Source organism: Lutra lutra, chromosome 16 (genome assembly GCF_902655055.1).
Source record: "Lutra lutra chromosome 16, mLutLut1.2, whole genome shotgun sequence".
Classification (NCBI taxonomy): Eukaryota; Metazoa; Chordata; class Mammalia; order Carnivora; family Mustelidae; genus Lutra; species Lutra lutra.
Window position 1 is genome coordinate 19,019,607 of NC_062293.1, and position 12,107 is coordinate 19,031,713.

Consider the following 12,107-nt stretch of genomic DNA (forward strand, 5'->3'; position numbering starts at 1 on the left):
ACCGTCAGTCAACTACCTGCTTGAGGTTCTGCACCTTTGAGGTGTTTTTTTTTTTTTTTAAAGATTTTATTTATTTATTTGACAGACAGAGATCACAAGTAGGCAGAGAGGCAGGCAGAGAGAGAGGAGGAAGCAGGCTCCCTGCTGAGCAGAGAGCCCGATGCAGGGCTCCATCCCAGGACCCTGAGATCATGACCTGAGCTGAAGGCAGAGGCTTTAACCCACTGAGTCACCCAGGCACCCCTCGAGGTGTTTTTGAATAAAGAAGCAAACCCTATGCAGGCCGGGCAAAGGAGGGTTCGCCGGCTACCTGTCCCTCAGTGTTAGGGGCCAGGAAAGCAGTCTGATGAAGGAAGTCGGGGACCCCAGGGAAATGGGGTGTTTGGTCAGGATTGTCCCAGCACTTTTGTAAAGAACTCCACTCTAGCTACTTTGCTCGTAATGGGCTCTGGTATGAGGAAATGGCAAGAAGAATTAAGTTCTATGTGATGAATTTAGGAGTCTGAATTCAGAGGGCATGAGAGTTACTTATCCTCCCTCTTTTCCCCCTCGCTGATTCCAGAAATGCTTGCTTTGCTTATAGTTAATAGTATTTGTAGTTCTTTGCCATAATGACTTAACCGCCTTGACACGTAACACAATGGTACCCCCTTCTCTGGAAATACCTTCCACCCGGAAGTGTGATACTGACATTATTTGTACACACGGATGTAGAATTAGCGTCCACCCAAAGCCCATGTCATGGGTGAGGTTAACAGGTCCTAAGAGCTAACAGTAGATATTCTGAGAAGACAAACAAGGATTGTGCCTACTTCCTGGCCACATTATCGGACGTGTGATCGGGTGTTATCACCACACTCTGTTCTTGTGTACGCCATGGGTTATTCACCGTCCCAAGTCACCCACCCATCACTTAAAAGCAAGACCTGAGAACACCACCCAAGAAAAAGACTGGAGGTTTCTTGTTTTGAGGGAGGACCACCCAGTGGCTCCATGACGGCCCCTTTCCTTGCAGGACGAGGAGCAGCAAGAGATGGCCGCCTCCGCCGCCTTCATAGATCAGCACTACGGGCATCTGGTGGACAGCGTGCTGGTGAAGGAGGACCTCCAGAGCGCCCACAGCCAGCTCAGAGCGCTCTTGGAGAAGCTGGGCAAGGACACTCACTGGGTGCCTATTAGTTGGGTCAGGTAACTGTATGCTAGAACATCTGGGTTGGAGAGGAGCTGGAGGAGGACCCCCTCAACCAGCCCTCCCCCATGCTACCATCAAGGAATCTTAAGTGTGGAGAGGAGCAGAATTTTCCATAAACGTCCTCGTGCAGAAGAATATGTGTGTGGAGTCTGGTCCGTTATTGGTTTTGTCTGTTGTTTTTCATTGCATCCCTTTGGAGCAGAGAATGTGAATTGGAAAGAGGATGTATCACAAAGTAACATTTCACTCACTCAAGTGTCAGAAGCAAGTTGACCCTGATTCTTTGCCTGGAAGTTATATAGAAGTTATGTAGCCACTGTCTTTTGCGGGGACGGATTTACAAGGTACCGATTTGCAGAGATGATAAACAGAGGGATGCTTCACTGATTCAGCTTTGCTGGAAATGGAGTTATCCTTACCCACGGAGATTTTTCCTTGCAACCGAAGCTCCCTTGTCCTCGAGCACTAAAATGTTGGTTTTAACCTTTGTGATCATGTTTGCTTGGCAGTAGGAAACTTGGTTCTCTGCCTTCTTAAATGGCAAACACACACAAACTTTTTTTTGAAGATTAAGGCACACTTCATTATCATGAATTTCTGTGCTGTTGTATGATAACGGTGGTGTTTTCAGGGACTCTGGAGGAATGTAAGGCTGCTTGTCCCCTTTCTAGATCCCCTCAGACTTCTAACCTTAAGCCCTGGCTTTGCTTTTTTCCATTCTATCCCTTGTCCCTCTCGCCCTTCTCACCATAACTTGAATTTACAATAAAGTTCAGCGTGGCAGTAACTTCTGAGACTGCCAAGAAGCTGCTTACCCATGCCAAGCTCTTTCCCTCATGAGAAGTAAAGGGGGCCAGGTTCAGGGCAAAGTGCCAGGAAGAAGATGTGCTGCCTCTTTAGGAATTTCCATTTTGCATCCTCACCCAAAGCCACCTTTGCAACTTTCTAGCCCACTAACCTGGTAGGTCCACCTGCCAGGATCTCTTTCTTCAGATCTTTCTAGCAAAAGGATAAGGACTTCTTTGCACTGATCATGCACAAATCCTTAACAAGTGAAATGAGTCTCGAGTTTTCCCAAATAGCAGCGGGGGTGGAGGTGGGGGTGGGGTGTGGGGGTTGGGACAACTGCCCTGAAGTGTGAAGGACACGTACAAAGTTGTGTGTATTATACGGGAGAGCCAGGACCTAAAGTCAGGATCTGAGGCTGAAAACAATTAAGTCAAAATGACTCTTGAGAGATACTAACCGACTCTTAGCAAAATCCCATTAGGGTGGGTTTTCCTCCAGTGTACGAACAGAGGGGTTGAACACCAGTTGGCTTTTTTTTTTCCCTTTGTCATTTTACTCAACAGGTGTTTTTGGCTTTGTAATATTTTTACGCAATCGTCAGATAAAATGGCAATAATTCTCTTCGTGCATATCACGAAGCAGGGCATGAAAGTGGGGTGCCTGCCTCACTTCCCATCCAAGTAACTTCCTTGCCCCTGAGATATGCTGTTACCTGCTGTTGGTCTGCGACAGTAGAGTGGGTAGGGCCCCAGAGATAGAGGTTGTTTGTAAAGTGTTTATACTGTTTGTAAAAAGTGGAAAAGTCTTGTTAAAAAACACACGCACACACACACACTTGTTTACACATAGATAGTGGTGGGGTGTGTGTAAATGATACACCCAGTCCCATTTCAGCTAGAACTACATACATTCTGAACCCCTGGGCAAAATCTTGGCAAAAGCTCTGGGGCCCCACACCAAGAAATCTTTTTATTACACACCCCCTCAAGATACAGCTTTCTTCCCCCCATGGGCCTTTAAACTCGGGTAAGCTCTGTGTCTACAAGAAGAATGTGGGCTCTAGAGGACTATTCTAGATTGGGGATGTCCAGTAGGTGGGGCATATCTGCTGCCACTGCCCATTCTCATATCTGTGGCCGATGGGACTCATTGAACATGACACGCCTGCTGAATCTAGGCATGGCTTTGGGATCTCTCAGGACAAAGTTATCCAGTTATCAACTGGGCAGAATGAGCAAGTGAATTAATCCTGTTTGCCATCCTTGATCCAGCAATTTGTAAGTTCCCCTGCCATCCCTTCCACTCTCTGCAAGAGGGGGCTTTAAGAAAGTTACAACCATCCATCCTTCAGGTAGCGCTTAGCGAGGATCAACGTCAACCAATCGTGCTTTTACCCTTGCATGTTTGAATACATACATCAAGAGTGTAGCCTTTCACAATTTTACATCCATTTACCCAGTGTCCCATCACCGATGCCCCGACCCCAGTCACAGGGATTATGCACACCGAGGCAACAGCCCTCGGTGATTTAGTTAATGACAATACACCAGCACAAGCCCAAAGCCCAGTCGTGAGTCATCCAGGTCAGAACCAATAAGCATTTTTCTGGAGGAGTTGATGTGGGGCAATTTCTTCCTCTACTTTTTTTCCCCTGCCCTTTGAATATAGTCTCAATCTATTGCTTCCTTTAAAAGTCAGGCTTGTGGTTTCAGAACAAGATGTTGTAGAATCACATTTTCCTTCTCCTCTAAGTACCACTGAAAACCTTGGAAGTTTAAAAACAATGATAAAAGGACCCTGAAAGCTTGATGGTTTGGTGTGTGTGTGTGTGGCGGGGGGTGGGTGGGACGCTGGGTGGCTCAGTAGGTTAAGTGTCTGGCTTGGGTCATGGTCTTGTGGTCCTAAGATCGAGCCCTGTGTTGAGTCCTGTGTTGGGCTCTGTGCTCAGTGGGGAGCCTGCTTCTCTGTTCCTTTCCCTGCCCTAGCTTGTGTACCCTCTGTCCCAAATAAATATATAAAATATTAAAAAAGAAAAAAAAGAAAGACGATGGTGGGCTGGCTAGGGACCTCAGGACTTGAGGGACAACAATGTGGGGCGTTTCCTGGGTTTTCTTTTCATCTGCCATATACCCTGGACTAAGCTCCGAAGGGGCTGCAACCCAGAACCACCAACAGACATAGACAAGGAAGATGGGAGAGAAATAAGAAAAAAGGAAAAAAACAAAGGAGAGCTTATTTTCTTTGCCAAAGGACAGGGAGCCCAGTGGAGACCTATGGGGAGTTTCACACCAGGGTCCCAGCAAGTGGCCCAATTCATTCCCAGCAGCAGCAAAGCCCAGTGTCTCCCTGCCCCTCTCCAGAAGGCGGCCCGGCAATACCATGCAATCCAAGGAGGCACCTTCTGACACCACAGAAGACACCAGCAGGGACTGAGCGGGAACCCTAGCAGCACCCACAGAACAACGCAGACCAGAACAGTATTGCCAGGGGTCAGAAAATCGCACTGCCGTCTCCTCCTCAGGGCTGCCTGGCTTGGTGGCAGCCATCTTACTCGGCATCATGGCCGCCCTCAGACCTCTGGTGAAGCCTGAGGTGCTTAACAAGAGGAGCAAGAAGTTTTTCGGCACCTCTCAGGCTGGCATGTCAAAATTAAGTGCAACCAGTGAAAGCCCAGAGACATTGACAGTATGGTGCCCAGAAGATTCAAGGACCAGATCTTGATGCCCAGCATTGGTTACAGGAGCAACAGGGAAACAGAACACATGCTGCCCAGTGGCTTCTGGAAGTCCCTAGTCCACAACATCAAGGAGACTGAAATGCTGCTGATGGGCAATAAATCTCACTGTGCAGAGATTGGTCACGATGTCTCCAAGAACTGCAAAGCCGTGGTGGAAAGAACAACCCAGTTGGCCATCAGAGATGCCAATCCCAATGCCTGGTGGCACAGTGAAGAAAACGCATAGACAGCTTATATGCATATCGTGTTTGTGTTTATAAAACCATAAAACTAAAAAAAAGAAAGAAAGAGGAGAGAGAAATGAACTTCCCTTGGAACTAAAGCCCATAAAAAAATCAAAAACAATGCACTACACCTAAGCAGATCTCCTACTTGCTAAACTAGAAGATGTAAATAAAATTAAAAGATCCCTAACATAATAACCCACAAGTCCAGGATACAATAGAAAATCTCTCATCATACCCCAAACCAGAAAAACAACAATGTAAGGAAAAAACAATCAACTGATACCAATACTGATATGTTAGAATTTATCTCAGATGTTACAATTTATCTCACAAGGATTTTAAAGCAGTTGTAATAAAAACGCTTCAATAGGCAATTGCAAATTCTCTTGAATTGGAAAATCTTAGCAAAGAAATAGAAGTTATGAGAAGGAACCAAATGGAAATTATAGAAATTAAAAATTATTGTGAAAGGTAAAACTTGGATGAACTCGGTAGTAGAATGGAAATGACAGAAGATCAAAGCAGAGTGCTTAAGGACAGATCAATAGAATTTAATCTGAACAACAGACTGGAAGGGGAAAAAAAAAAAAGACAAGGATCAGGGACAATAACAAAAGACCAATGTTTGAAAAATCAGAATCCTGGGGCGCCTGGGTGGCTCAGTGGGTTAAAGCCTCTGCTTTCGGCTCAGGTCATGATCCCAGGGTCCTGGGATTGAGCCCCGCATCGGGCTCTCTGCTTGGCAGGGAGCCTGCTTCCTCCTCTCTCTCTGCCTGCCTCTCTGCCTACTTGTGATCTCTGTCTGTCAAATGAAATGAATAAAATCTTAAAAAAAAAAAAAAGAAAAATCAGAATCCTGGGAGAGGGGAAATGTGGAACTGAAAAGTACTCAAAGAATACTTTTTGGGCTGAAAACTCCCCAAATTTGGTGAAAGATAGAAACCTACAGATTTAAGAAGCCAATAAACTCCAAGTAGGTTAAGACCAAAGAAGACACATCATAACTAATCTTCTGAAAAGTAAAGACTAAGAAAAAATCTGAAAAACAGGGAGAAACAACCAGAAAGGAACACCAATTTGAGTTCTATTTCAGTATTGCTTATAAAGGAAACTATGGAGGCAGACAGAAGTCACGCAACATTTATAGAGTGCTGAGAGCAAAGAACCGTCAATCTTGAATTCTATATGCGATGAAATTACCCTTAAGGAACGAAAGGGAAGTGAAGACATTCTCAGATGAGGGAAAATTAACAATAGCATATGCAGACACTTAGCGGTACGGGTGCTGGGTTGAAAATGTGTAGGCAGAGCTGGAGCGTGCAGGTGGCTCAGCCAGTTAATTGTCTGACTTCGGCTCAGGTCATAATCTTGGGGTCCTGGGATTGAGTTCTGCATCCGGCTCCCTGCTCAGGGGGGCGTCTGCCTCTCCCACTACCCCTCTCCCTGCTCATGCTCTCTCAAATAAATAAAATCTTTTAAAAATTAAAAAAAAAAAAAAGAAATTATGTACTCAGGGAGAAGGAGAAAGAGAGAGCAAAGTAAAGGATGACTCCCAGGTTTCTAACCTGTATCTCTAGAGAAGAATCTAGATGAAGGTGATTCCTCAAACTGAGATCAACTGGAACCAGTGAATAATGAATTTACAATCAGACATATGATTTATTCTTTCAACTTTTTGAGATAATTGGAGATTTACATGGGTGTAAGAAATAACATAGAGAGTGTGTGCCCTTTACCCCATTTCCCCAGGGGTAGCACATGGCAAAATTATGACACAGTGTCACCAGGATATTGATTATCAATATGGTCAAAACACAGAACAGTTTCATTATTGATAAACTGGATGACATCAAAATAAAAATACTTTGCTCTACGAAAGACTCTGTTAAGAGGAAGGAAAAACAAATTACAGACTTGGAGGAAATGTTTTGCATGTCCTATATCCAATGAAGGATTTGGTCTAGAATATATAAAGAACTCTCAAAATTCAATATTAAAAAAAATGAACAGTCCAGTTAGGAAATGGGCAAATGACATTCACAGACATTTCACACAAGAGGATATCCAGCTGACAAGTAAGCCTATGAAAGATGTTCAACTTCATTAATCACCAGAGAATTGCAAATTAGGGCCACAGGAAATGTCACCATGCACATATCGGAATGGCTAAAATGAAAACTATCAAATGCTGGTGAGGATGTGGAGAAATGGAATCACTCATCCACTGTGGAAATGTAAATGGTACAGCCACTCAGGAAACAGATTTGTGGTTCCTTTTAAAAGGGGCTTACCAGGGGCGCCTGGGTGGCTCAGTGGATTGAGCCTCTGCCTTCGGCTCGGGTCATGATCCCAGGGTCCTGGGATCGAGTCCCTCATCGGGCTCTCTGCTCAGCAGGGAGCCTGCTTCCTCCCTCTCTCTCTGCCTGCCTATCTGCCTACTTGTGATCTCTCTGTCAAATAAATAAACAAAATCTTTAAAAATAAAATAAAATAAAATGGGCTTACCATACAACTCTCAAGTGTTCATCCCTGATTATACTCTCAAGTGTTTCTCTCAGAGAAATGAAACTTATTTTCAGGCAGAATCTTGTAACAAATATTCATGGCTGCTTTATTCATAAGAGTCAAAAAAGCTAGAAACTACCCCAATGTCCTCCCAACAGTTAAATGGTTCCAAAACACCTGGTACATTTATGCCATGGGATACTACGCAGCAGTAAAAATGGAATGAACTTTTGATGTACACAACTTGGATGAACCGCAAGGAAATTAGATGGAATTTAAGAAAGCCAGGCTCAAAAGAATGGATACTTACCACATGATCCCATTTATGTAAGACTCATGAAATAACATAATTACAGAGATGGAAAACAGATTAGTGACTGCCGGGGGTTAGGAATGGGAGGAAGGGGGAGCTGTCATTAAAAGGGGTGGTACATGGGGTGCCTGGGTGGCTCAGTGTGTTAAAGCCTCTGCCTTCCGCTCAGGTCATGACCCCAGGGTCCTGGGATCTAGTGCCACATCCCCGCTTTCTGCTCAGCAGGGAGCCTGCTTCCTTCTCACCCCACCCCACCCACTGCCACTCTCTGCCTGCCTCTCTGCCTACTTGTGATCTCTGTCTGTCAAATTAAAAAAAAGGGGGGGGTACCATGAAGTCTTTTGATGATGGTATAGTCAACTATGTACCTTGAATGTGACTCTAGTTACCCAAAGCTACACATCTGATAACACTATAGAGAGCTACACACACACATCAGTGCATGCATAACTGGTGAAATTTGTATACACTCTATGGATTTCACCAATGTCAGCTTCCTGGTTTGATATCATATTACAGTTACACCAGGTGCTAACTTTGCAGAAGGCTGGGTGAAGGGTGCAGAAGTCCCCCACCCCCACGCCCACCCCCGAACATTTATTTGCAACTTCCTGTGAATCTAATTATTTTAAAATAAAAAGTTTATCTGTGGTGAGAACACTTAAGGTCTACCCTCTCTCCATAAAAAGTTTAAAATGTCAGGCTCAAACCCAGCACGACCAGTCACAGCCCTCAAGCTGTGTTGTCTTGCCTATGTTTTGAGATGTGTTTGACACTTTCACTGTTGCTGCTCCCTATAAATGAACAGAGTACACGGAAACTTCAATGAAGCATTCTTTTCCAATGCTGTGTATTCACAGAGAGACTAATGGCATTTGTTCTCTGTGTTGTCTGAACCTTAATCTTACCACGTGCTTCTGTTTCCCGTTTTGACAGAGCTGTACTTAGGGCTGGGTCATCTTACCTCACCTTCCTCCCCTCTAGGATGCTGACGATGGCGTGTGTTTTAAAAAGGTATTTCTCTCTCTTACGCTCTCATAGAAACTCCTTTTTATAGCCCCAAATAAAAATGCTTGTTGCATCCTGCCTTTTGCCTGCCCGACTCTGTCTCCATTTTGGGATGGGACTTAACGCCTTTGGGTACATACTTTCAATGTAACTTACTCATTTTATGTTCCAAGCTTTATTGTAGCATCCTAAGATTAAGCATTCAGCCACTTAGGAGTGTCTTGAAATTCTAAGCAGCTAAGAAATCCTAGGGCTTTCTTTTGTATCTTTTCCATGGTGAGTAACCCTGTTTTCAGGGAGAATAGAGGGAGAGAAATGGAGAAACATCAATTATATGGAACTATACTTTGAAGAGCCTGAGTGTCCATTTATCCTTCTCCCCAGGGACAAAACACACACTAACTCACACACACACAACTTAGTCATTCCTAATAATGTTAAATACTACAAAATACCAACACAATAGTACGTGAATAGTGACAGAGACCTGTAATGTAACTTTTGCCCAATATGAAAATCACGAGACCTCCTGTTTATATTTTACTGGAACAAATCACTTCCCCTTAGACTCATGGAAAGACTCAAGGCTGATGACAAAAGCCAGCCATTTCCTACTCTTTTGGAGAGAGGAAACCGAGGGCTCTAAGTTCTGTTATATTACAGAAGGGCTAAAATCCATCCCCTTAAAACTGGGTCCCTTGTGCTCCATCTGTATGGCTCTTAGGGCTTTGCTATCAAACGTGATCACTGTTATTTCCCAGTAAGAAGCAGCCATGTTAAGACATACCTATTCATCTCGGGAGAGAAGATATCTTGTTGTATTTTTGATATAGCGCCTTGAATTCTTGAAGGGAAAAAATCAGAAAGATTTTTGTCAATGCCACGGGGCTGGGGCTAAAGTTGGAGGTCTAGCTCCTAAGGCTGGCTTAGAGAAGGCTTACAGACAAAAGTCAGGGATTGGGTTTTGTTTGTTTGTTTGTTTTTTGTTTTTTTAAAGAAAAAAAAAACACCACAGAAGGCTTTTTACTTTTTTTTTTTCCTTCTTGAAAGTTGGTTCCTAAATGAAGGAAATCAACCGCACACTGAATCATGTACCCTTCCTCCTCCTTGCTTGTACATTCTTTTTTTAATGAATTAAAGCTTGAGGGAAGATGCCACTAGATAGTTTTTGAAACTGATACATGGCGGCTTTGCTACCCAGGGAGCAAATGGATTAGCTCCTGGATGGTTTGCTCCTGTCCTTAGCTTTTTTTTTTTAAGATTGTATTTATTTATTTAACAGATCTCAAGCAGGCAGAGAGGCAGGCAGAGAGAAGGGGAAGCAGGCTCCCTGCTGAGCAGACAGCCCAAGGTGGGGCTCAATCCCAGGACCCCGGGATCATGACCTGAGCCAAAGGCAGAGGCTTTAACCCACTGAGCCACCCAGGCACCCCTCCTGTCCTTAGCTTTGTTTGCTCTGGATGGTTTCTCTTTTACCAGTTGCTGCATTTTGCATGACTTCTCCTTCAGCTGCTTAGGGAATGCCTTCTGAGACTGACTCTACTCTGAACACAGATGCACTGTGCAGGCACAAGGGAGGCACACAGAGCAGCCACGTGCCTGCCAGTCCATCTCGGACAACCTGCGGTCATAGTAGGGTTTGCGATCACCAAGCCTCTTCAGAATGCCCTGGTTTTCCACGGTGATTCTCACGAGTTCCCGGTTCCTTGTTTCTCTGTTTAAGCTGAAAAACACAAAATCCTGAGATGGCTGGAGAAAAAAATTCCCCTCTTGGATGAAGTCGTGATGTCATAAACCCAGGCTGCCTAAGGGCTTCCCGCTGAGCCGAGACCCCCCTACACCTGTTGAACTAGATGACACTGTGGGGTCCGTACACAACACTGGCAGGTTCCTATCAGTGGTTCTCAACCCTGATGTTCCCTAGAGGATTCTACTCTATTGGTCTGGGTGCAGCTTGGACCTTGTTTTGGAGAGTTCTCATTCTCCCTAACCTGGTCTCCCATCAAGATGCTTTCTCTCTAGGACGCCTCCTGCTCAGGAGAATCTCGCACTAAAACCTGACAAGGGGGAAAGTCGACTCTGACTTCCCAAACACAGGAGAGGAGAAAGAACACTACCTCTTGGAAAAATACTCGTTCCAGCAATCCACCTTGGCGGGACCACGATGGGCATTTGCAATCTTCTGACACAGTTGTTTGTTTTCATACTCGATTTTGTCAATTCGCTTCTGTTCACCCTGGTAAGAAACCGCGCCCCCCTCCGTGGTGACAGTGGCCAACACCCCCGGCGCTCTGCATCACCCTCCTCTGGGATGGTGGGAAAGGGGCAAATCGAGGGTTGCAGTGGAGACTGGGAGGACCGCGCAGGGACGGCTGGTGCGCAAAGGGCAGGGAGTCTTAGCAAATCTCTGGATGAGGAGGGTATTTACGAGGCTCTGGGAAACCGGACCTCTTCGGGACATAGATAAAAAAATCAATAAAGTACATCCACAGACAGCAAGAGCCAATACCTGTAGTTTGCTGAGTTTCAAAATGTGATGTGTGTGTGCCACTGGAGGTTTTGTGTCGACGGTCGCCTTCACTAAGAGGGTAAAAGAGAGCCACGTTACTGCAGAGGGGTCCTCCTAGCCGCCTTGAAAACCCGCTCCCGTTCTAGACAACTGCCCCCCATTAGTAAACAGGACGATGTTGAATTCTGACCTTACTCTGGTTCAGGGATTTTCAGTTAGTTTAATTTCCCAAACGGACATCTTTGAAGAGTTTGTAGCACAAATAACAGAACGTGAGGGCCAGAACAAGTAAAAGAGATAAATGTCCTTTGCGTCCTTTCCCAGTATGACTAGCCTGTTGGGAGCTGGAGTCCTAGCCTCTTTCTAGCTTACTCCGGCTTTAAAAGTTTAAGTGAGCGTTTCCAACCACTGAACTCCTGCTGGGAGATAAATGTCACAGATGCCGATGCCCTCTTGACCCAAGCCAACTGATAAGGCCATATCATCACAAAGCCAGTAGTGGTCTGGTTTACTGCCAATCTCTCTGAGGCCAACCGTTCCAGAACCCCTAATCGCAGATGTCCCACCCCAACTGTCCACATACCTATTTGTATTCTATTCTTATGAAATACATAGTGGCCAAAGTCCAGTTTCTTCCTGAAGGTTGTGCTCTGTCTGTGATTAGAGACGATTACAGGGTAGGCTAGATAATCCAGGGAATTGTTCATCTTCTCTTCCTAGTCTCACTTCAGAAATGAGGCACCCAGGCTCCTCTGTGAGGTAGTTAGCTGTCCCCACGACAGGCTGTCATAGTTACCCCGTTATGACATCAGGGACAGATCTTGGGG

The 12,107-nt window shown here is 45.1% G+C and overlaps 2 protein-coding genes across 2 annotated transcripts in view; one reads left to right on the forward strand and one right to left on the reverse strand.

The window, feature by feature from the left end:
- MPP3 (MAGUK p55 scaffold protein 3) overlaps nt 1-1,327 on the forward strand; it is a 25,454-nt gene extending 24,127 nt beyond the window's left edge. The window contains exon 20 of the mRNA XM_047707433.1: nt 1,016-1,327. Coding sequence (XP_047563389.1) covers nt 1,016-1,192 — 177 coding nt within the window. The 3' untranslated portion in view covers nt 1,193-1,327. The remainder of the gene's footprint in view (nt 1-1,015) is intronic.
- The window catches only part of CFAP97D1 (CFAP97 domain containing 1), a 13,338-nt gene extending 1,299 nt beyond the window's left edge, over nt 1-12,039 (reverse strand). Inside the window, exons 1-6 of the mRNA XM_047707436.1 lie at nt 11,864-12,039; nt 11,281-11,351; nt 10,889-11,007; nt 10,371-10,494; nt 9,559-9,615; nt 8,928-9,056 (exon numbers count right to left, since the gene is read on the reverse strand). Coding sequence (XP_047563392.1) covers nt 9,559-9,615; nt 10,371-10,494; nt 10,889-11,007; nt 11,281-11,351; nt 11,864-11,987 — 495 coding nt within the window. The 5' untranslated portion in view covers nt 11,988-12,039 and the 3' untranslated portion in view covers nt 8,928-9,056. The remainder of the gene's footprint in view (nt 1-8,927; nt 9,057-9,558; nt 9,616-10,370; nt 10,495-10,888; nt 11,008-11,280; nt 11,352-11,863) is intronic.
- Nucleotides 12,040-12,107: the final 68 nt, after the last annotated feature.